Source organism: Mytilus edulis, chromosome 3 (genome assembly GCF_963676685.1).
Source record: "Mytilus edulis chromosome 3, xbMytEdul2.2, whole genome shotgun sequence".
In the NCBI taxonomy this organism is placed as follows: Eukaryota; Metazoa; Mollusca; class Bivalvia; order Mytilida; family Mytilidae; genus Mytilus; species Mytilus edulis.
The window spans coordinates 70,064,376-70,087,194 of NC_092346.1; the positions used below are offsets into that span (position 1 = coordinate 70,064,376).

Consider the following 22,819-nt stretch of genomic DNA (forward strand, 5'->3'; position numbering starts at 1 on the left):
GTTTGAAATCGATGTTGAACGCTTTCTGAAATCATGAAATGACGTACGTTACTCTGTACCTTTATATCTGAAGAGCAGGGTTCATTTAAAAAAAGTTCGTTTGATACAAAATTATCAACGTGTGTACAAACTATTTTGTAAACGGACGTACGTTGTATTCTATGTAGGGATGGCCTTTTGTGATCAGCAGATCAGGATGATTATGTTAACGATGCCAATATATTATTTTTATCCGACATGAACCAAAGGTGACAAAAGCCTGTAAAGTGGAGAATATTTGGCAGTAAAATTGCCAATTTTTCCATACAGATTATTTATAAATGCGATGTAAAATACGTGACAATTGAGTTTTAAGTCTTGTAGCATTTTTATTGGAAACAAAGGCACACACGAAATTTTAAACACTCTAGGGACTTTTTCTACTAGTAATGTATGTCTGCCTGGACATATTTTACCCTTTAGGTAAGCGTACTGTCAACGTATATTTTTTCCACCTAACAGAAGTTCCAATGGAAACTTTGTTATAAACAATGCCATATTATCTGTTCCTGTTGGAACAAATAATCTATATCATTTATTCCGTTAGCAGGTTAGGAAAATTTTCTGTAATATTTACTCCAGTGGAAATAATATTCCAGAATATTGTTTCCATTTGGGACTTATATTATGAAGGATCTTCTATTCCGTGACAGTACAAGGTACGTAGTACAGAATATAAGTGCAAGTTCAAACTCTTCAAAAGTTCCAGGCATATAAACGTTGAAAATATGTGACACGGCTCTATATTTTGATATTAGAAAACAAAATAGTAGTGCATATATGAATTAGCTTCACATTCTACGCGATATTTTTTTTTCAAAACTAATAGTCCCAGAAAACTGATTTGCAAAAGCAAAACAGACAAAAACCAGATGCTCCGCAGGGCGTAGCTTTATACGACCGCAGAGGTTGAACCCTGAACGGTTGGGGCAAGTATGGACACAACATTCAAGCTGGATTCAGCTCTAAATTTGGATTGTGATTAAATAGTTGACACAGCATAGGTTTCTGACACAGAATGAATGTGTTCTAATGAACTTAATTTTTTTGTTTTCTCTTAGAGCAATTCACTATGCTGTTGAATATTAATCCTCTCAAAACAAGAATGTGTCCTCAGTACACGAATGCCCCACTCGCACTATCATTTTCCATGTTCAGTGGACCGTGAAATTGGGGTAAAAACTCTAATTTGGCATTAAAATTAGAAAGATCATATCATAGGGGACATGTGTACTAAGTTTGAAGTCGATTGGACTTAAACTTCATCAAAAACTACCTTGACCAAAAACTTTAACCTGAAGCGGGACAGACGGACGGACGAACGGACGGACGGACGCACAGACCAGAAAACATAATGCCCCTCTACTATTGTAGGTGGGGCATAAAAATGTTTGAAGAAATTTTCTTTTTTATTTATGAAATTTCAAATGAGAAAAATTGAACCCAATTTTTTTAATCACATCCCCCTTTCCCTTATTCCAAAACTAATCTCAATTAAAATTTCTAATGGAGTTTGCAACAATAACTACTCATTTAAATACATCATAAAATATTAAGATGTAAAAAAAACTGCTTGTTATCACTGAATGTTATTTATTATAATTTATCAGTTGGTAGTAAAAAGTGAATATACATTGTATATTGTATATAACAAAGATTTAAGTTGATTCTGGACAAAGAAAGATAACTCCAATTAAAAAAAAATCTTGCTATTGCACAATATTTTGCAATTAGATATTTCTTGCTTACTATTCTGGACAAAGAAAGATAACTCTAATTAAAAAAAAATTTGCTATTTCACAATATTGTGCAATTAGATATTTCTTGCCATTGCGCAATACTGTGCAATTGAAAAGACTTGCTATTGCACAACACTTAATATAATAATTTTAGATCCTGATTTGGACCAACTTGAAAACTGGGCCCATAATAAAAAAATCTAAGTACATTTTTGGGTTCAGCATATCAAAGAACCCCAAGATTTCAATTTTTGTTGAAATCAGACTAAGTTTAATTTTGGACCCTTTGGACTTTAGTGTAGACCAATTTGAAAACAGGACCAAAAATGAAGAATCTACATACACAGTTAGATTTGGTATATCAAAGAACCCCATTTATTCAATTTTTGATGAAATCAAACAAAGTTTAATTTTGGACCCTGATTTGGACCAACTTGAAAACTGGGCCAATAATCAAGAATCTAAGTACATTTTTAGATTCAGCATATCAAAGAACCTAACTGATTCATTTTTTGTCAAAATCAAACTAAGTTTAATTTTGGACCCTTTGGACCTTAATGTAGACCAATTTGAAAACGGGACCAAAAGTTAAGAATCTACATACACAGTCATGACAGTTAGATTAGGCATATCAAAGAACCCCAATTATTCAATTTTGATGAAATCAAACAAAGTTTAATTTTGGACCCTTTGGGCCCCTTATTCTGTTGGGACCAAAACTCCCAAAATCAATACCAACCTTCCTTTTATGGTCATAAACCTTGTGTTTAAATTTCATAGATTTCTATTTACTTATACTAACGTTATGGTGCGAAAACCAAGAAAAATGCTTATTTGGGTCCCTTTTTGGCCCCTAATTCCTAAACTGTTGGGACCTAAACTCCCAAAATCAATACCAACCTTCCTTTTGTAGTTATTAACATTGTGTTTAAATTTCATTGATTTCTATTTACTTAAACTAAAGTTATTGTGCGAAAACCAAGAATAATGCTTATTTGGGCCCTTTTTTGGCCCCTAATTCCTAAACTGTTGAAACCTAGACTCCCAAAATCAATCCCAACCGTTCTTTTGTGGTCATAAACCTTGTGTCAAAATTTCATAGATTTCTATTAACTTAAACTAAAGTTATAGTGCGAAAACCAAGAAAATGCTTATTTGGGCCCTTTTTGGCCCCTAATTCCTAAAATGTTGGGACCAAAACTCCCAAAATCAATACCAACCTTCCTTTTGTGGTCATAAACCTTGTGTTAAAATTTCATAGATTTCCATTCACTTTTACTAAAGTTAGAGTGCGAAAACTAAAAGTATTCGGACGCCGGACGACGCCGACGCCGACGCCAACGTGATAGCAATATACGACGAAAATTTTTTCAAATTTTGCGGTCGTATAATGACATTATGCAGATTTTGTATCTATTAAATAAAATATTATACCTACCTGCCTACCCATGACAAAAAATATACAGAGTCAAGTTATTTTTTTGGGGAAAAAAATAAAATATTTTACCTACCTACCTACCCTGTTTCAAAATATAGGGTCGGAAAAGGGCAAACAAACAATATTTTAATTTAGGCCTGAAGCCCTCTCCACCAATCACATAAATGTATTCCCTTATATGCAAATATATAAGAAGTATTAACATTTAAACAAAACTTAATCCTAAATCAGAAGTAATTCAATTATGAATTGATGTGTGATCCTATCTAAAAGTGTTTAAACCTACTTCATGTATTCCATATCTTTAGCTGTAGCTTGGTAGGCAGTAACAAAACTTTGTAAATCTTCCCTACTCCATCTGGCTTGTTGACAAGGTTCCACAATCTAGAATATATACATATTATTCAACTATTATTGGCTAGAAATAGTAATGATGTAAATATAGAGTCTACTACTTCATCAAGTGTGATACAATATTTCTCCACACAGGACAGTTTTTTTTCATATTTTAAACTTGAGGCTTTTCTATGGTTTAAATATCTTTTAAATTAAGTCGAGTGTAGAAATATCATATTGCATAAGATTTGTTTCCCTAATGATTTTTTATACCATATGTAGACAAGCTTTTTCACTGATCTGTAAATCTTATATATAAAGTTCTAAAGATTTGTGCAACAATACTATTATAAGATGGTTATATACTAAGATGATGTTATAAAATATTATTGACAAGTTAAAATTATTGCCGCTGACAAAGGCTATTTGTTCTGCTAAATTGAAATATTTGTCAACAAGATTTAACTTCATCTTCGTATATTACCATCTTATATCAAAACTATTGCAAAAATATTTAGACTTTTATAATTTTTCCCTTTTATGCACAGTTTCATCTATTTTAGACAATCAGGTACACATTAGATTTGCTGATTGGTCCTTTTTATAGACTTTTATGTATATAATATATGTATGTATATACAATAAAAACTTTTGCACTATCCTTTTGGAAGGCATGTGCCATACAAGGTCCAATAGCTGATTAAATTTTTGTCCACATGTTTCTGGTGAATAGTTGTCACATTGGCAGTTATCCCACATGTCCTTATTCTATTTTTGTTAAACATAGTTTTACATAATTGACCAGTCTGACACTTTCGCAACATCTATGTTGGGTATCAGATAAGTTTTTGGTGAAAAAAGCATTATCAATATTGTGTTTTTACAGTGTACATACAAGTGAAACATTGGAGGCAATGCATTGAGCAAAGTGATTCTGCATTTGTTCATAAATTCCTTTCACTTTCTATCATACTCATAATTTCTTCATGATAAATAACATAATAATACAGCATATTAATTAATATGTTTACTATTTTCAATGTCAACTACAACTTATTTGTTAAAAATGTTCACTTTATTGTAAAGTACAGGGCAGAGGGTTCTATGAAGGGACTCATCAGATTAGCAATGATATTAATGATTTCTTTTAACAACTTACTTTTTCATATATGTCAATAAAGATATCCCTAACTTCTCTGCTGTGATTCAATCCCATTGCTATGTTTATTATGGACTTTGATATATTCTGAAGAAAAAAAAATGTACTTGTTAATAGGCTCATAATCGAGTACAGCTTTTTATGCCCCAGCTACTGAAAGTTTGGGGCATATTGTTTCACCCCTGTCTGTCTGTCTGTCTGTCCATCCTTCCGTCCGATTATTGGTATATAGCTATTCCAGATCACTCCCCCTACAGTATGAATGCTAGGAAGTTTTCACTTTGCTGGCTGTTTGTACATATGTTAAATGTGTGCATGTGGTTAGTATTTTAATTTTGTTAATATTTGCTTTTTTTGGGAGATAGATGAAATTTGTTATTTTTTTTTGTATTCACTTGCAGAAGAAGTGCATACAGTTTCTGGATACCTCCTCCTATAGAGAACCAGACTTTATGCACTCCCATGCTCAACTCTAAGATTTAATCATTTAAAAACATGGTGGTGATGCTTTGAACTGATGAACATACAAATTTGAATCTACCTGAATATTTTGTTAAACCATTCCAATCAATGGACTTTTTTTAATAACATCTGTTTTTCTGTTGTGTTGTTTTCTAGCAATTTGTAATTATGTAATAATGTCATTTTCTGTTCCAAACCCTACCTCAATGGAATACTAATGTTTTAGATATTGATCGAAGTTATGCCCACAATTCCTCTACCCCATCAGTGATTTATAATAACTGAATGATAATTGCACAACAATACCATATATCTTGAAAAGTCTTATTATTCATATATTTCACAAATATTTACTTTGATCTAATTGAGTTGGATCCCGAGTTCTCACCTTAAAGTTATCTTCCAGATCTTGCAATGCCCTCCTTGAAATACTAGATCTCAGTGCTTGCAGAACAAAACTAAAAAAAGAGTATCCATTCAATATATGTTTAAAGATTAAAACAGTGTTATTTTTTACTTATAAATAAATTTTAATTTTTAATTCAGGATTCAAATAAATGTGTGATTTAAGAAATAATTGATGCAAGCTATACTTTATTGTAGTGTTAACATGAGTAGGCATTATATTCGTGATTATTTGGCCTGAGCAATAGTGAGGGCTAAAATAACACGAATATAATGCCTAGCCATGTTAAAACTACAATAAAGTATAGCTGGCATCAATTATTTCGATTCTGATTAGGACAATTAAGGTAATTTCTATGTCCGATGTGTATAAGTGTAGAATGTTTGTGCAGGCTCTTTGATGAACCTCCCGTTTTTGTTTGTAAAGAAGCAAATGACTGGCACTGTGTTTTTTCAGAGTGAGGACTTTTGAACAGCCAGCATGAACGTTTGTCGTATCTAGGACAAAAATGTCAATTTCAAAATGCAACACATTACAGTCATGATAAATGAATAAGTAACAACATGTGCATCATTTAAGAGTTTGGAAGTGTTTTTAAATAATAAAATATATTTAATGCATGCCAGTTTGATAAAATTCATTATTCTGCAGTAGTCAATATACTCATGTGCAAACAAAATTTTATTGGATTCAGATCATGGGTTTATTCACAAAGCGAAAGAAGCATGTCATATTAGAATTATTAATAAAATATCAGTGCCCCATCAATATTGAAACCAGTTGAGGCAACATTGAATTATCATATAACATGGAAGTGTAGACTGACAGATGGAGTACGGTAATATCTAAAATGCAATACTGACTATTTGCCAGTGACTATTAGTTATTGAGAGCCGATGGTATATTTGTACCAATTTGTTAAAATAAAGACAAAAAACATATGGAATATTATCACATTTATGGAGATTACAAAATTAAACAAATCTTTTTTAAGGACTCTAACCTTCTGTGTTCTTCTATACTTTCTTTTTCAAGTAGAGGCTTTAAATCTCTCAGATCTTGTAGAAATTTACGATCTAAATCTACATCCATATCTTGATGGCTTTTACATTCTAAAATACAAATAAGGTAGCACACATCAATTAAGTTATTTATATATATACATGTATACTGTTATGATATTGTAATTATTATATCTATTTATGCTGGCCTAATTTCTGTTGTGTGGCCTAATAGGTTTTTTTTTACAGAATAACATTAGAACTGTGCAGTTTAGAAAATACTGGAACAATCATAGATACTGATGGAATGATTGGAACTTTCCCTTTAACTTACATAATGATTCCAGAATGATCCTAATGAAAGATGTGTTATTCAAACTTCTACAAGTTTCTAGAATCTTCTGTTCTAGTTTCCAGGGCATTCCGTTTCTACAGTGTTCTAGAAATTTCTGTGACAACTATATATATATATACAGACATTAAAGTTAAACTTTCAGATTTAGACATCAATAGACATTAGTATTCACAGCATTTGGATTGACAATTTTATTTTACATTGTACAAACAACATTATAGTAGATTGTGACCTTAGTAGTGATTGGATTCCCGAGAAGATTTCCAGATACAGATTGAGATAAAAGATTGGACTCATATTTTGACAGTTAAGTTAACAGTAATATTTGTGTAATACTTTTTGTAAACTTTAGTATAATAAATCTTGTTAAATTTTATTATCGATTTGTGTTTTTTGTTGGCTACAATGTAAAGGTGATTTCTGACTAACAATAATATTGCCTATACATTTTAGAATGTAAAATTATGTAAAAATTTTACATTGCTAAATTATCAGGATTATTTAAGGATTTTTGAAGATGAACAAAAAAGCAAATTAATTGTTGCCATTCCATGCAATACTCAGTTGCATTATTCACAATAACGAAAACCTTGCAATAATTTCTGAATTTACAGTGGTCAATAATAAAAAAAAATTATTCAAATTAAACCAAAAATATAAGCAGTAAGACTTAAGAAAAGTCAGATATTTAGGTAGTGGTCAATAAGGTTTTTATAGTATTGATTCTTACCATCAGCACTATATGACCAGTTTGTAATCATCTGATTTGCACATTTTATAAATGTAAGTAATGAGTATTGGCTTAGTTTCTTCTTTCCAGTTTCAAATCTGTTGTTAGCAATAAATACTAAAGCAGCATACTTCCTGTAACAGCAGAAAATGGAGGTACATCAAATATAGAACTGTCTGATAGATTTCTGTCTGGACTCAAAATCTATGCTTTGTCTTATAGAACTATGCTTAGTCCCACAATTATATTTTCTGGTTTTTTTTCTTAAATGTCATATAATTTCATACATCAATTTTGTCCCATTTTCCCAAAGAACAAATTACATCAAATCAAATCATACAGGCTGCTCTGGGTATATTCTACATCTACATCTACTACATCTACATCATACGACGATCCATCAGCACATTGATGACTATACGTCGGCGCATCGCAAACAGACACTTAATAAAATATAATAACTAATTTTGTGCAATAATTCAAAAATAATTTTGTGCAAAAACAAAACAAAAATTAACGCATTTACATTATTTACAAACAGGTTAGATATCTAAATATACTGACTCTGGATCAGTATTTTAAACTGATCCAGGGAGTTAACGCTGATGATGTTTTGTGGGAGTGAGTTCCACAGTACAACAGTGAATGGAAAAAAGCTGTACTTGAAATAGTCTGTTCTTGTGCTAAATGTCTGGTATTGTAATGGATTAGTGAATCTGGTGTTTTTGACTGGCTGTGGTACAAGGTAAAGGTTTGGGTCTACTGCAATGAGATGGTGAGAGATTTTGTAAAGCATAGTGACTCGATTGATGTTTCTGCGAGTTTCAAGTGACTTCCATTGAAGATGGTCAATCATGGAAGTAACACTACTGGTGTTGTGGTATCTGTTGGTGACATAGCGTGCTGCCCTTCTTTGTACTTTTTCAATGTTGTTTTTTTGTTTTTGGGTGTGAGGTGACCAAACTGAAGAGCAGTATTCTAAATTAGAACGTACCATGGATTTGTATGCCAAACTTTTAGTTTCTTCCTGGTTTATTTTCAAGTTTCTTTTTAGAAAGCCTAAGATCTTATTTGCTTTTGAAGTAATATTATTTATGTGTGTATCCCAAGACATGTTGTGAGAAAGGGTGATACCAAGATATTTTGCAGTGCTGACGGATTCTTAGATGTGGCCTTTTAATACATAATCATGTTTGAATGGTGACTGTGATCTTGTTACAGTGAGGGAGTTGCATTTTTCAGGATGGAATTGCATACCCCAAGTTTTTTCCCAATTGGCTAGGCAGTTTAGATCATTTTGTAGTATGGTACAATCTTGTTGGTTTGTTATGTTTCTGTATAAGATACAATCATCTGCAAACAAGCGTGTTTTTGATGTTACTGCTGCAGGTAGGTCATTAATGAAGATGAGAAAAAGTAGTGGACCCAAAACCGAGCCTTGGGGCACCCCACTTACCACAGGCATTTGACTAGATACCTCTCCGTCAAGGGCAACCTGTTGCGTTCTGTTACTAAGGAAGGCTGATACCCAATTCCAGGTATTTCCCCTTATGCCATAATTATCCATCTTCCTTAATAACTTTTTGTGAGGTACCTTGTCAAATGCCTTGGAGAAGTCTAAAATAATAAGATCAATTTGTACACCATTATGGAGGTTACTAAGTAGTTCATGACTTAAAGTAAGTAGCTGTGTTTCACAGCTGCGTTTTGATCTGAAGCCATGCTGATTGTCCACAAGGATGTTATGTGTGTCCAGATGTTTTAGTATGTTACTTACAACAATGTGTTCGAGCAGTTTGCAGCAAATGCATGTTAGAGAGACAGGTCTGTAATTACTGGCTAGGTATTTTTCGCCTTTTTTAAAAATAGGGATCACATTTGCCTGTCTCCAGTCTGTTGGTACATCTCCTTTCAAAAAAGATGTGTTAAAGATGAAAGCGAGATGTGGTGCAAATTCTGGTGCAAATTGTTTAAGAATTCGTGCTGGTATTTCGTCTGGACCTGTAGCTTTAGATGGATCAAGATTTTTCAAAAGTTTTTCTATGCCATTTGGTGTTACATGTATTTCTGCCATAGATGGATAGTTGTCGGAAAGAGTTGGTATTTGTTCTTTATCATTTTCAGGTGTAAAAACAGAGTGGTATTGTTTATTGAGTATTTCAGCTTTTTGTTTTGTGTCGTCTATCAGCATACCTTCAGATCTTAATGGTGCAACTCCTGAACTGTCTTTTTTGGTGGACCTAATATAATTCATAAAAATCCACCAATATAATAAGTATCAACATAACTATGGACCAAACTCTAAACAAACAACCATATTTATAATGATATCTAATGTATTACAACAAACAATTACCTTGCTAAATCAGCTGATATCTGGTAGTGTGTCTTTATATTGTCTACCAAGGAACCCAGCATTTCTTCTACAGTCTTAAACACTCTTTTCAAATTATCAAACTGTAGTAAGAAACATATATAATTTTCAAATAAAGGCAATAAAGTAATAGTTCAGATTTATTATACCTCAGTTATCATTTTCTATATAAAATAATTACCGTATATTTTCGAATTTAAAGCGCATCGTTTTATAAGCCGCACGGCCGTTTTTAGGGGGGAAGATTGTTTTTGTCCTTACATAAAACGCACCTGAATATTAAGCGCACACTGAAGAAAACGTATATTTATTCTACTGACCTGATATTGTCATGAATATTTTCTCCTTTTGTAACTCACACCGTAATTTGTTTCATTTCTATTTTCAGATTGGTGAGAAAGTTGAGAGTATTTTTGAATGTATTTATTTGTGTCATATTAAAATAAAAAATCTTAATAAAATAATTATACTTTTCTCATTGTTTTAATTATGCCAGTTTCGTTTGATGTTTTTTGTCAACAATGGCCATGTGTTGACAGCTTGGGTGTCCATTGAACCAGAGACATATAATACAAGAGATTGGCAACTTGGCGAAATCCCGTAATATCACTCGGCCACATTTAAATCTCGCGAGATCTCTTTGGATAATAGAGTCATTATCAAAGTATTAAAAGTACTAAAAGTAAGGGCGAATGTGTACGCATAAATTAACTGCTTCAGTGTTAAATTTAACATAATTAATTAAATGATTAGACTTCATACATAATTATTTATTTCAATGTCATTTCATTTTGATTTCAGGGCTCACACTACTTCAGAATTATAGGGAGAAGTGACTTCTCTTTTTAAAACTGATAGGGAGAAGTGGTGAGATTTGAAAGAGAAGTGCTCATTCGCGCGGTGCGCTACAATGTTTGGATTTTACAATAGTATAAAGGGCCATATGTAAATACTGTTCTTTTTATGTTGTTCAATTCATATGAGTAAAAAATTACAATTAAAGTAACATTTGAAAGTAAAAGTTGTTTAAGTTTTACTAAGGTTCTTGTGAGAAACTACCAACTAAATATCTAGCACTAAAAAAAAAAATTATTTTAAAAAATTGTAAAGAAATTATAATATATCAATTAATTACAATTCAATTAAAAATTATCTTGTGTATGAAATTCAGTGTTTCTCATAAAAAAAAATATAAAAGTTATTAAGCTGGGCCATAATATATTGATATTAGTATAATAGTCTCAGAGTTAAGCAACTTTAATCAATAGTTTGAAACAATCCATAAAAAATATAGGGAATTATATACACCAATCAATTAGATGTAACCAAAAGTCTCTAAATGCGTGTGGAATGCGTAATTTTTCCCTTTGGGATCAATATTCTTCTGTCAGCTGTTCCATCTATGCGTCCGTAGTAATTATTGTAAAAGTACGGATTTCGGTCATAACTGGTCCGGTTCAGATCCGTAGTTTAGAAATCGGTCAATGGCGGACGAATGCAAGAAAATTTACAAAAATAAACGATGTTTGACAAGTTATTTGGAAAGGAACATGACAGTTTTAATGCAATAAATGGATTAAACATTTACTGGAGGCAACTTTTATCACGTTTAAATGAAGTAACAAACTTATTTTGCCGCCGAAATTTAGGTTGATGTACGTTTTCGAGTAACAATCACCGGAACTTGCCGAAATGCACGAAGTGATAAAAAGTTGTATTTTTATCAAATAACCTGCTACACACTGCGAAGACAATGCTTCAACCTCTTTTCTAAAGATAATGAATCGTTTATGTCTGAATTTCTTTAATTATCAGTAAAAAATTGATGTTTCATCAACTTGGTAAAAATTGAAAATGTCCGATGACGGAAGCGACTGAAAGCGACTATCGTCAAGAACAGGGCGACTTGTTTTCGCTTTTGGGGGTCGGGGAAAGCGAAGTGACGGTCGGGAAGGCGACTTCTTCGCCCAAGTCGCCTGGTAGCGTGAGCCCTGGATTTGTATTATATATTATCGAAAAAGAGACATAATTTGATATTGAATTTAAATTAAGAAAAGGGATATTAAATAAATAATACTTGATAAATTGTATTAGAGTTCATTTTAATTGATAGTTCATAATGGATTTTTATTGAATATACACCTCTCTCGGAAATATAATTTCACAGGTGACATGTATATTCGATGGTCAGGTAAATCACAACCTGTGAAAAAAAACAAGAGTTTTAATTGACCCCTTGTAAACAAGACGTTGTTACACCACAGGTGTCCACACTCTTTCCGAAAGTACTATTTACAAAAGTAAAGATGATTAATGTGTTAAAAAAAACTTAATTTGTTGTATATTTATCGTTAATCATGATCGACTTTTGTCTTATATTCATGATTTATATAGATAATTAAAAGTTGATTACTTTTTGTGTTCATTATTAATTGGGCTTGTATTGATTTGTTTTTTTAGGATTGTCGGTAAATTGTTGTTTTCTAAGTGTGATTTTCGAAATTTCCTTATGAGCTTGCATTGAGTTGTTTTTTTTATGATTGTCGGTAAAATTTATGGTTTCTCCTTTTCATGGATTGTGTATTTAGGACTTATATTTAATAAAAAAATGGCAATTTTTGTCTCATTTGAAATAAACTACATTCATGTGCACGCATTATGTCGAAGTCCGATTTTATTTCGTGGGATGACGATCTCAATAGTTACGACTTGGATATACTCCTAGGTGAATACACTGATAACGAACTTTTTGTCGATAGTGATAGTGAAGAAGATATTAGTGAGATACCAGCAAAAAAACCAAAACAAAAAGAATTGAACAATAGTGCAACTGCACATGGATATGAGTGTCCCCTTTGCAATAAATATCTAAAAACTTTAAGTGGTTTCCGTGGTCACACATCAAAGCAACACGGAAGACAAGACTTAAAAGGTACAGTGAATTTACTTTTCTTTGCATTATCTTAAATACAAATGTCATAACCCTCGTCCTGAACGAATGTAGGACAGAAAGTCACAATTCAGCTTTGAACAGGAAAACACTCAATTAAAAAACAAATCTTGAGTTTTTTTCTTCAACTATTTATTCAATATATAAAGCAATTTTGTAATTATAAAATTCAATAACGGTCAAATAATAGTTTAGTTATGAAAAAAAAAATGTTAAAGTGGCTTAAGTGTCAAGAAACGTATCCGATTAAAATTTTATGAATTTGCATTTGCATTTATGAAGGCTTGTGAACAATTTCCTTAACTTTAACATGAATAAATAGAAATATTTCAATATCTTTCTCTTAAATATTTGAGCAATTTTCAACAAACTATAAGTGACTTTTTGTCCTATCAAAACATGTGACTTTCTGACCATTAACCCGTCATGAACATACATGAAATATATGCCACTGGACATCAATTTTCCAACAATCACACTTTATGACAATTGAAGACTTTTGATCTCGAAGGAAAAACCATATTAAAATTGTAAGAAACTGCTTAATAAACTAAATGAACCCATAGTAGCAGATATATTAGTCTAAGACGCATGATTTGTAGTTGTAATTTGGCTTTGAACTATAGCTGTCAGATATTCTCAGATCTGTTTCAAATGAGACAACAAACAAAAAAAATAATGAAAAACACCTATATGTAACACATAAACAAACGACAACCACTGAAATACAGGCTCCTGACTTGGGACAGCCACATACATAAGTAATGTGGTGGGGTTAAACATGCAAACAGGGTTATAAAAAAAACCAATGGCACAATCTTCATAGATGCCAACCCCCTTTTGACACAATCAGTAACAAACTATCAAATTTTCCGTATTTTTGAAAAGTTTTCAGTAATCATTCATAAGCGTGCATTTACCAATAAAAATTACTGACGAGTGGTTGCAAAGTGATGTGCACTATAATTTGTCGTTTAACATGTTGTCTGTAGTAGCATTCCATTCATTAATTGTTCAGATGTTCTCTACTCGTACATTTTCGTTTTGTCAAGGAGAAGAAGAGAAAGGGGGAAAGCTACATGTACTTCATAAAATGCAAGTTTGCCTCTTCGGAAGTCAGTTAGTTACCCAACAATAGGTTGATAACTCCCGAGAAACCAGAAGCATTACATTGGCGTTTTCTAAATACCGGACCAGGACGGAAAAGTAATGATAAAAATCCGTGTTTTACAAAAAAATAGAAGAACCATCAGAAGTAACCAGGCAGGATATAAAATGTGCAGCAAGAGAAAGTGTTTTAAGAAAATGGCAGAACCAATGGGAATCAAGTCAACGTGGCAGAAATTATTACAACTATCATCAAAAAGTCTGTCAGAAAATACCAAAAGATTTACCATCCAAATGGTCGTTTTCAATTACTTCTAGTTTGAGAACAGGTTATTGTGATCTAAATGATTATAAATCCAAAATTATACCATCATCAGACAAAAACTGTTCCTGTGGAGAGCCAGAAACTGTAGAACACTACCTTTTACATTGTTCTAACTATGAGGAGGCTAGAGAGAGGATGAGAACATCTATTTACTTTATTACAGGAAATATACACATGGATTTAGACACCTTATTAGGAATCGATGAAGAAGAAATTAATAGAGACAATCGAAACGAGATATTGTGCCATCTGGAAAATTATTTAACGGAGTCTGGTAGACTATACACTATACAGCAAAAAACACTATAAATCTATATCAAAATTAAGTCAAATTTTTTTAAGCAGCAGCCACAATTTCAATTAAGTACATGAGTGAACATTACATATGTGAAGAAACTACAAAAGAGGAAACGTACACAAGTGTTTACAGTGTCATTTGGGACACTTACTCATTGACAATCATACCACATCTGCTTTTTAATAGATAAGTATTTTGTTTTATTCTTAACAATTCTTTTACATTAAGTCTATAGGAGCAACATTGTAACTTTAACAGTGTTTATTCAAAAATTTTAAAATAAAACTTTATGGTCTACAGGGCATATAAATGAGGTACATGTACATATAGGTTGGGTACAGTAAATAGGGAGTAGTCGTGTAGCAGCTGATGCATTGAACTCGGACACATTAGTTCATGGTTAAATTCAGGTTCCGGTTCCAGTGTGAAAATTTCCTGGTCTGACACCAGTTACAAGTATGGACTTGAAAATTAATGCTAGTCCATCAGAAGGGGACGATAAATGACTGACCTGTGTTAAGCGAGAGCAATATCTTTTGCACATAATAGACACCGCTGAAGATTTTGAAAAGAGACCAGGCTAATGCAGCTACATCAGGTGCAAAACGGGTCAGTTAAATCGTGAAATTACTGGTTTCTTAATCCACTTTAAATACATAAATATGCTTAAACTGAACACACTACTTATTCAAGTTATTGTTTTAACTTTACATGTATATAAATATATATAAATGATATTTCATCCTTTTTTGTTTTTGGAAGCATGCCACAAGACATGAAGGACTGCAGTGGTTAACATTGACTGAGCTTGTCAAACAGGGAAATTTAAAGCTTACTGTGTGGTATGGGCTTTGCTCATTGTTGAAGGCTGTAAGGTGACCTGTAGTTGTTAATGTCTCAGTCATATTGGTCTCTTAAGCATGTGGACAGTTGTCTCATTGGCAATCATACCACATCTTCTTTTTAAATGCCTTTGTACTAAGTTTCAAGTCGAAAACTAACTTGACCATGTTGGGCAAAAACATTAACCTGAAACTTGCACCATCACCACAGATATACTGCATTGACAATGTACATGTTGTATTCAGTGAACCCTGAAATTGGGATAAAGAAATCTTATTTGGCAAAAAACTTTAACCTGAAGCAGAATAGACGGACAAACAGATGAAACAAAGAGACCAGAAGACATAATGCCCCTTCTATTGTACATGTACATGCAGGTCATCAGCTATTGGTCGACTGAAAGGCAGTGATGATCTGTTAAAACGACATTAAATTTTGAAGTTAGATTCTGTTGGCCTGTAGATATATAATTTTTAGAGTAATCTCGGACTAGCCTGGGAGCAATTTAACAATCCTGGGCTGCCATTATTATTCAGCCTGAAGACTGTTAAAAAGATTGGACATAAACATACCTTAATGGATAATACACCTTCACTTTGTAAAGAAAAATGATAATTTGATACTCATTTTTTTAAAAAGTAGGGTATCAACACACATTGTACATGTAGCTGGGTGTTTTGGTATCAATATGAAAATATTAGTCACCTTTGCTGAAATTTTTAGAAACCACTATAGGATGGAACTTTACGAAACTGGTCTTATTTTAACAAGATAACACTTGGAATTAATATAAGCTTTTTAAATTGCATATTTTTTCGTTAATTTCTAAGTTTTATGAAGAAAAAAATGGCAGTTTGCATCTGGATTTGGGTACCAATGCGAAAAAAAAAATAAACCCCATTTGATGATATTTTATGAAAACACTATTTGACCAAACTATACGAAAATAGTCTTATTCTAACGGGATAATAATCGGGAGTAGAATAACACTATAAAATTGTATATATAATCGTAAATTTCTAAGTTTTATGAAAAAAAATTGGTGGACCACGCCGGTTCTACAGCAATAAAGAGGGGAAGCTGAATGGACCGAATTTAAATTTGTCTGCATTGGATTATTATCGTCATCTCAGCACATTATAGTATAAACAAATTAGTAAAATTAGTAAAATGTATCTTTTGATTATACTTACATGCTTTAGCTGTGAAAACAATGGACATAAACGATAAAATAAATCTTAAAGCGTGTCGTCTCTCTTTGCAACAATGGCGGAATTAGCTTATCTTCATCCCAGGTCACATCATCATCCCAAGCACTTCCGGTGGCCAAGTGATTTCATTGGCCGTTATATAGACTCTACTAGAGTTGCCAATCTCTTGTATTATATGTCTCTGATTGAACCTTGTTGTTTTGATTAAAATTAGTATGGTATTGATTGCTTGTTTATTGTTCGAATTGGCATTAAGGATTTAAATTAATCTTAAAAATGTATGCATGAAAGGTCACCCAAGCCATAAAACTGCCATTGTTTACCTTGATTATGACCTACTTACCTGTACCCACGTGTGAAAACTGTTCACCCAAAAGTCAGATTTTTTTTTAATTAAATCAATCTTAAGAATTTTATTGTTGTCTATAAAATAAAAGTCGAAGTTCTGAAAGTAACAAACATTTTTCATTTTAATTTGGATGAATACCACAAACAAAACAATTTACTTTTTGCAAGTCATTGTCTATTTTTAAATGAAAGTGTTATGAGCAATGACAAGGGGAATTAAAATAAGACGGCAATAAATAAATGTTTTAACAGATTAAATTATAAAAATTAGTATTCTTTTTTTTTTAGTTAAACATCCAATAATATTTCGTAAAGATATTTCGTTTTGAAACACAATAAAACGACAAACAGTTACTCCTCAGTATTTTATCCTGTTTGGTACCTCTTTTCAAACACGATTATCTCTCTTTGTTTATGAAGCACTTTAAAGTGTCGATTTAAGCACATGCATCACCATCGTCATTTAAAGAAACTTGTAATATTGGCAACACACACAATCACTTTCTTTATTATTTCATTAGAAAATTTTATATTAAAACACATTAAATCAACTAACAACTACATATTTATGATAAATACACAATTAATATCCTGTAAGGACACAGTTATCTTTCTTTGTTTACGAAATGAACACTAACACATGGTTATCGACTTCCTGTAAACCAACAATGATTGAATGAAATAAAAACAAACGATTTAGTAAATATATTTATTTATTCATAACAAAATATGACACATTAACAATTTATCAAGTCACTGCAAGCACTTGACAATCTGACTGTCTCCAGAAAACAAATCCAGATATATTTTTTTTCACCGTCGTCCTGAAAACAGAAAATAATACATACATAACACGCACCCGAGTATAACACGCAGGGACAAAGACAGAGAAAAAAAACCCGGTACACAATATTTTGATTATTTTTTTCAAATTGCAAGGGTTGAACTATTGAATTGGACAATAGTTTCCAACTATTGGACCTCGATGAAACTATTTAATCGCAAGCGTTATAATATTTTGCGGAATTTCAAATGCAGCTACGGGATTGGAGGATTTTGAAAATACAGTTTTACCTATTTTATCTAGAGTTGCCTACAGTGCAAGACGTAGCTTTAGCATTTCTGAATATTTATGAAGTGAACGTTATGGTTAGGTTTCTGCTTTTTATATTATTATAGTTGATTTTTCACCGCGATTTATTATCTGTTGTTTTTTTCGATATAATAAAACAATTACTGCCTGGATATTCGGGAATAGTAAGTTTATTGTACCCTGGGATACAACTGATGCTCTCGGCTATGCCTCAGGACAATAGTTGCACCTCAGGGACAATAAACTTACTATTCCAGTCATACCCAGTCAATAAGTATACAATGTTTCACTAAAATGGATCTAAATTCAAGCTAGTAGTCCTTTGTTAATTTATGAATCATTGTCATTTTCTTAGTTTCTTTTGTTACCTATCTGACATTGGATTCAGACTTCTTTTTAACTGAGTATTACTGTGCATATTGCTATTCTTTATTCTAAATTGGCTCAAGGTATAGGGGGAGGGTTGAGATCTCACAAAACATTTTTTGCACCTGTCCCAAGTCAGGAGCCTCTAGCCTTTGTTAGTCTGGTACGTTTTAAAATTTAGTTCATTAATATGTTTTGTAGTTGAGCGTTGTGGCCATTTTCACGGGTGGGTCTTTTCACCACCGAACACCACCGCACACCACTGAATACCGCCGAACACCTGAAACACCACCAACCACTAAGAAAAACTTTGATATTATACAATAAAATGATAAAATAAATTAAATTACATATAATTTAATCAATTTTTCGATTTTTAAGGGCATCATTTTTATGTTAAATCGAAAATCAATATAAGGAAAAACGTCACAGGATTCATCACTTTCTGGATTACATTGTCATTATTGTGTGTGTTATAAAATTCAAATTTATTCATAATTAGTAATCAGTTCAAGTATCCTGGATCTCTGTTCATTGGTTAGCTTTTGATATTTTTCTCTTTTATTATTATTGGTACAACTATTTTATAGAAGAGTTAGAAGAAAAAATGGGAAAAAAGTATATTTGAGGTGTCCATGAGGGTCAGCGGAGTTTAAAAAGTGGGGTGTTATAAGACTCTTGCATTCTGTTTTCTGTAGATATTTGGACTTTTAATCTTCTGATTTGTTGAATTAATAACTTGAATATTATATTTAATTCACATTGATAACGATAAAAGACAAAATAATAAACTTTTGGGGTGTTCGGTGGTGTTCGGTGGTGTGCGGTGGTGTTCGGTGGTGAAAAGACCTACCGCATTTTCACTGAACTAGTACACAATTTTATTTAGGGGGCAACTGAGGACCACCTCCAGGTGCAGGATTTTTTCCGCTGCGTTGAAGAACCATTGGTGGCCTTCAGTTGTTGTCTGCTCTTTGGTCAGGTTGTTCTCTCTTTGACATATTCCCCATTTCCATTCTCAATTTTATCAACAGACCATATCAAAATTATGTATAGCAGTGATTGAGAAACTCTCTTCCACAATTGAAATATATGCCTCTAAGTTTGTAACATAAGGACAAAACAAAATAGTCTCAAAAAGGTCTTGTACATTGAAAAGGAGAATCTGAGAGTTGTCAGGTCTTTGTAAACAACATGTTTAAGTACACAAAATCTGGATTATTATTACATTGCCAAGCAGTAAAAGCCTACCTTTAAAACTACCTTTAAAACCTGTTGGTGACCCTCTGCTGTTGTTTTTTATTTGGTCGGGTTGTTGTCTCTTTGACACATTCCCCATTTCCATTCTCAATTTTAATTTTACCTTTAAAACTGAGTTGTTTTTTTTAATGAATTGCTTTATGATATTTTACAAATAAGTATTGCACTTTTATATGACTATCAGAATCTTTGTGTTGAAAGCCATTCTTTGACCTTAAAGGTTTACTTTCACCAAATCTGACTTGGATGGAGAGTTGTCTCATTGGCACTCATACCATATCTTCGTATAACACTTCATTCATTAATATATAGGTAGATGATCAGTATTCAAGATATACCCATAGAAGAAAAATCTCCTTGAAAGTTTAATTTACCTGTCTTCTACACTTTTTTATACTCCTTCTTGTTTTTTCACTAACATCATCTAAATCTTTCCTATTTCTTCCAGATAATTTCTTTCCAATTATTTCTCTGATGACAACTTCATCAAACTGATAATACCTTAAACATATAAGCAGTTTAAATACTTGATCAATAGTCTTTGTTTAACCAGAAACTCCTGATTATAAAGACTTAGGCAGGGTTTATCATATACTTAGTAATAATTGCAAGCAAATGTATGAAGGATAGTCTAAGCTTATATGAACCTGAGTTAATATCAACTTTCACAGCAGCTATCTTTTGATAATACCTGTCAATCACAATTTTATAAAATAAAACTTTTTTAAGCAGTCACTGAGCCATGCAAACCAGGTCAAGGACAATGGACAAATATCTGATGACATTTGCTACAGGAAATGTTGTCATGCTACACAACAACAAAAGCAATACTTATTCACTAATATTAAAAGTTACATTTTTTTTCTGAGTAATCTCCCCTTACATTGCAAAGTTGAAAAATTGAATGGCTTGAATCAAACAAAGTTTATCTGTATTTGAAAGACAAGCAGTCGTCAAAATATAATTATACTGTAACACATTGTTTTCTCTCTTTAGATATAAGAATTTCAAATAAATTACATTCCTCTTTCATTTGTACATTTCATTAAAATTCAAGTACTCTTGTTTTTTATTACTTTATATCCCAAGATGTCGGAAAAGGTCTTTAACCTGAAGGTTGTAGACAACAACAACTATAGAACGACAAGACGGAAAAAGTATTAAAGCAGAAAGGAAGCTTTAACACTTTGAGAAATCCAAATATAGCTTCTGAAATAAATTGATTCAAGCATGCATATTGCTTTTTGTTTTGTTTATTATTCTAGCATTATTCCAAGATGTCTTGTCCTTTTTAAATTATTTCACATATTGAGAAGTTACACAAGCTATGAAAAAAAATTGTACAAGATATGGTCTGAATAGAACTGGTTTAAGATGTAAAAAAGATAATTACTTTTCTATAAGAAGAGTTTGTGCTTCTGCGTCAATTTGATGAATTTGTTGGTCTGCAAGGTGTGTTGGATTTTTCAATATTTTCTCCAGATGGTTAAAGAGCCTGTAGTGGTCGTGAACCTCACTGACAATGTCCTCAATAGTGACCCAAGGACAATGTTGTAATTCTCCTTTCTGTAAGACATGAGCAGCGTCTACATCTGTAAAAAAAAAAATGCAATTATCTAAAACATAATTTTCTACATTTTCATTAGTTTTACTGAATAGCTGAAGATTTTTAAATGACTTTATACATGTTATAAAACAATATCAAATATGACTGAAGCAATTATAAATAAAAGAATGTGTCAGAGGACATGAGGGCCCTGCTCAAGGTTGCTTACAATACTAAAGTAAGAGTAGGGAAATGAAAAAAAAAAATTCCAAGTTACAAAGGAACATAATTCTACAACAGTAAGTGACTCACTGCCTGAAACTGAAATCTGTCTACAAGTTTTGGTTTATAGCTTCTTTTTTTTTTAAAACTAACATGAGGCAAACTTCAGTTAAAAAAGCGACTTGGGCATAAATATCATCAAATTGGATTCAAATTTAACTCTCCTTGAATTTTAGATTCATATATATATTGACTTTCATATTTTTTATGCAGTTAAGCTGCATTATGCGAGCACCCTAGATTTGTGTTCTACCCAATAATGCTGAAATACGTGCCATTGCTTTTATCTAGCTGGCTACTATGTTATATATAACTAATTGAACACTTTTTTAATACTTTTAATTCTAGATTACAAAAAATATTACCAGAAAAACCTTAAATGATTGTCGAATCACCCAAAAGTTTTGAAGTTGCACATAGGAAGTAGTGCTCATTAGAAATCCTTATGTAGTTTATTATCGCCTGTGCTTTTGGCTAAGATGTCAAAGAATAATTGTATGAAATATTTAATCCCTGAAAATCTCTAAAGACAAGTAGTTTAGATTTCCCAAATGGCAAAAGTCAATGGAATATTGTTTGTCGTCAATACGTAGGACAATTATGTCAGTAGTCTATTACATAAGTTCAACTGTTCATGCTGTTGGCGGCAATTTCAAATTAGAAGACGAAATTTCGTATCTTTTCATTTTGGAGGCAGGGGTTCAAATTAGCAGTGGTCCGAGGTCCGCGACCTTCCACTTTTGCATTAGGACTTTCGATTTGGTTGCAAGCTACGCCTGACAGACCTTCCACTTGAAAGAAAATAAAAAATAACTTTGCAAACCTTTTCACCAAAGTCTCCAAATAAACGATCTCAAAACTTATTTTCATCATTATCATTCATGACAGCGATGTTCATTTTGTTCAACTGCTAGCTTTATACAGAAAATCGCCAACAAATAATGTGTAAATTCAAGTAAAATCTTATAGGACTAACAAACACAACATTGAAAACAAAATGACATTGGATGACAATTACAATATCGCATCCGATTCCGGAAGCAGATAAGGGTAATTCCGGCGATCAACTACAAACAAAAAATCCAGGCAGGTGTCAAAATACATCTATGCATGGTAAATGAATATAAACACTAGAATTGAAAACCAAAAGA

General features: G+C 32.2%; 1 protein-coding gene across 2 annotated transcripts in view; it reads right to left on the reverse strand.

Annotated features, from left to right (window-relative positions):
• Nucleotides 1–22,819, reverse strand: part of LOC139517283 (acidic fibroblast growth factor intracellular-binding protein-like) — a 28,609-nt gene that overhangs the window by 2,764 nt on the left and 3,026 nt on the right. For both annotated transcript variants that reach the window (XM_071308184.1, XM_071308185.1), the window contains exons 3-10: nucleotides 21,234–21,432; nucleotides 20,215–20,341; nucleotides 10,022–10,122; nucleotides 7,666–7,799; nucleotides 6,583–6,691; nucleotides 5,562–5,631; nucleotides 4,712–4,798; nucleotides 3,503–3,600 (exon numbers count right to left, since the gene is read on the reverse strand). In XM_071308184.1, the coding sequence (XP_071164285.1) occupies nucleotides 3,503–3,600; nucleotides 4,712–4,798; nucleotides 5,562–5,631; nucleotides 6,583–6,691; nucleotides 7,666–7,799; nucleotides 10,022–10,122; nucleotides 20,215–20,341; nucleotides 21,234–21,432 (925 nt within the window). The remainder of the gene's footprint in view (nucleotides 1–3,502; nucleotides 3,601–4,711; nucleotides 4,799–5,561; nucleotides 5,632–6,582; nucleotides 6,692–7,665; nucleotides 7,800–10,021; nucleotides 10,123–20,214; nucleotides 20,342–21,233; nucleotides 21,433–22,819) is intronic.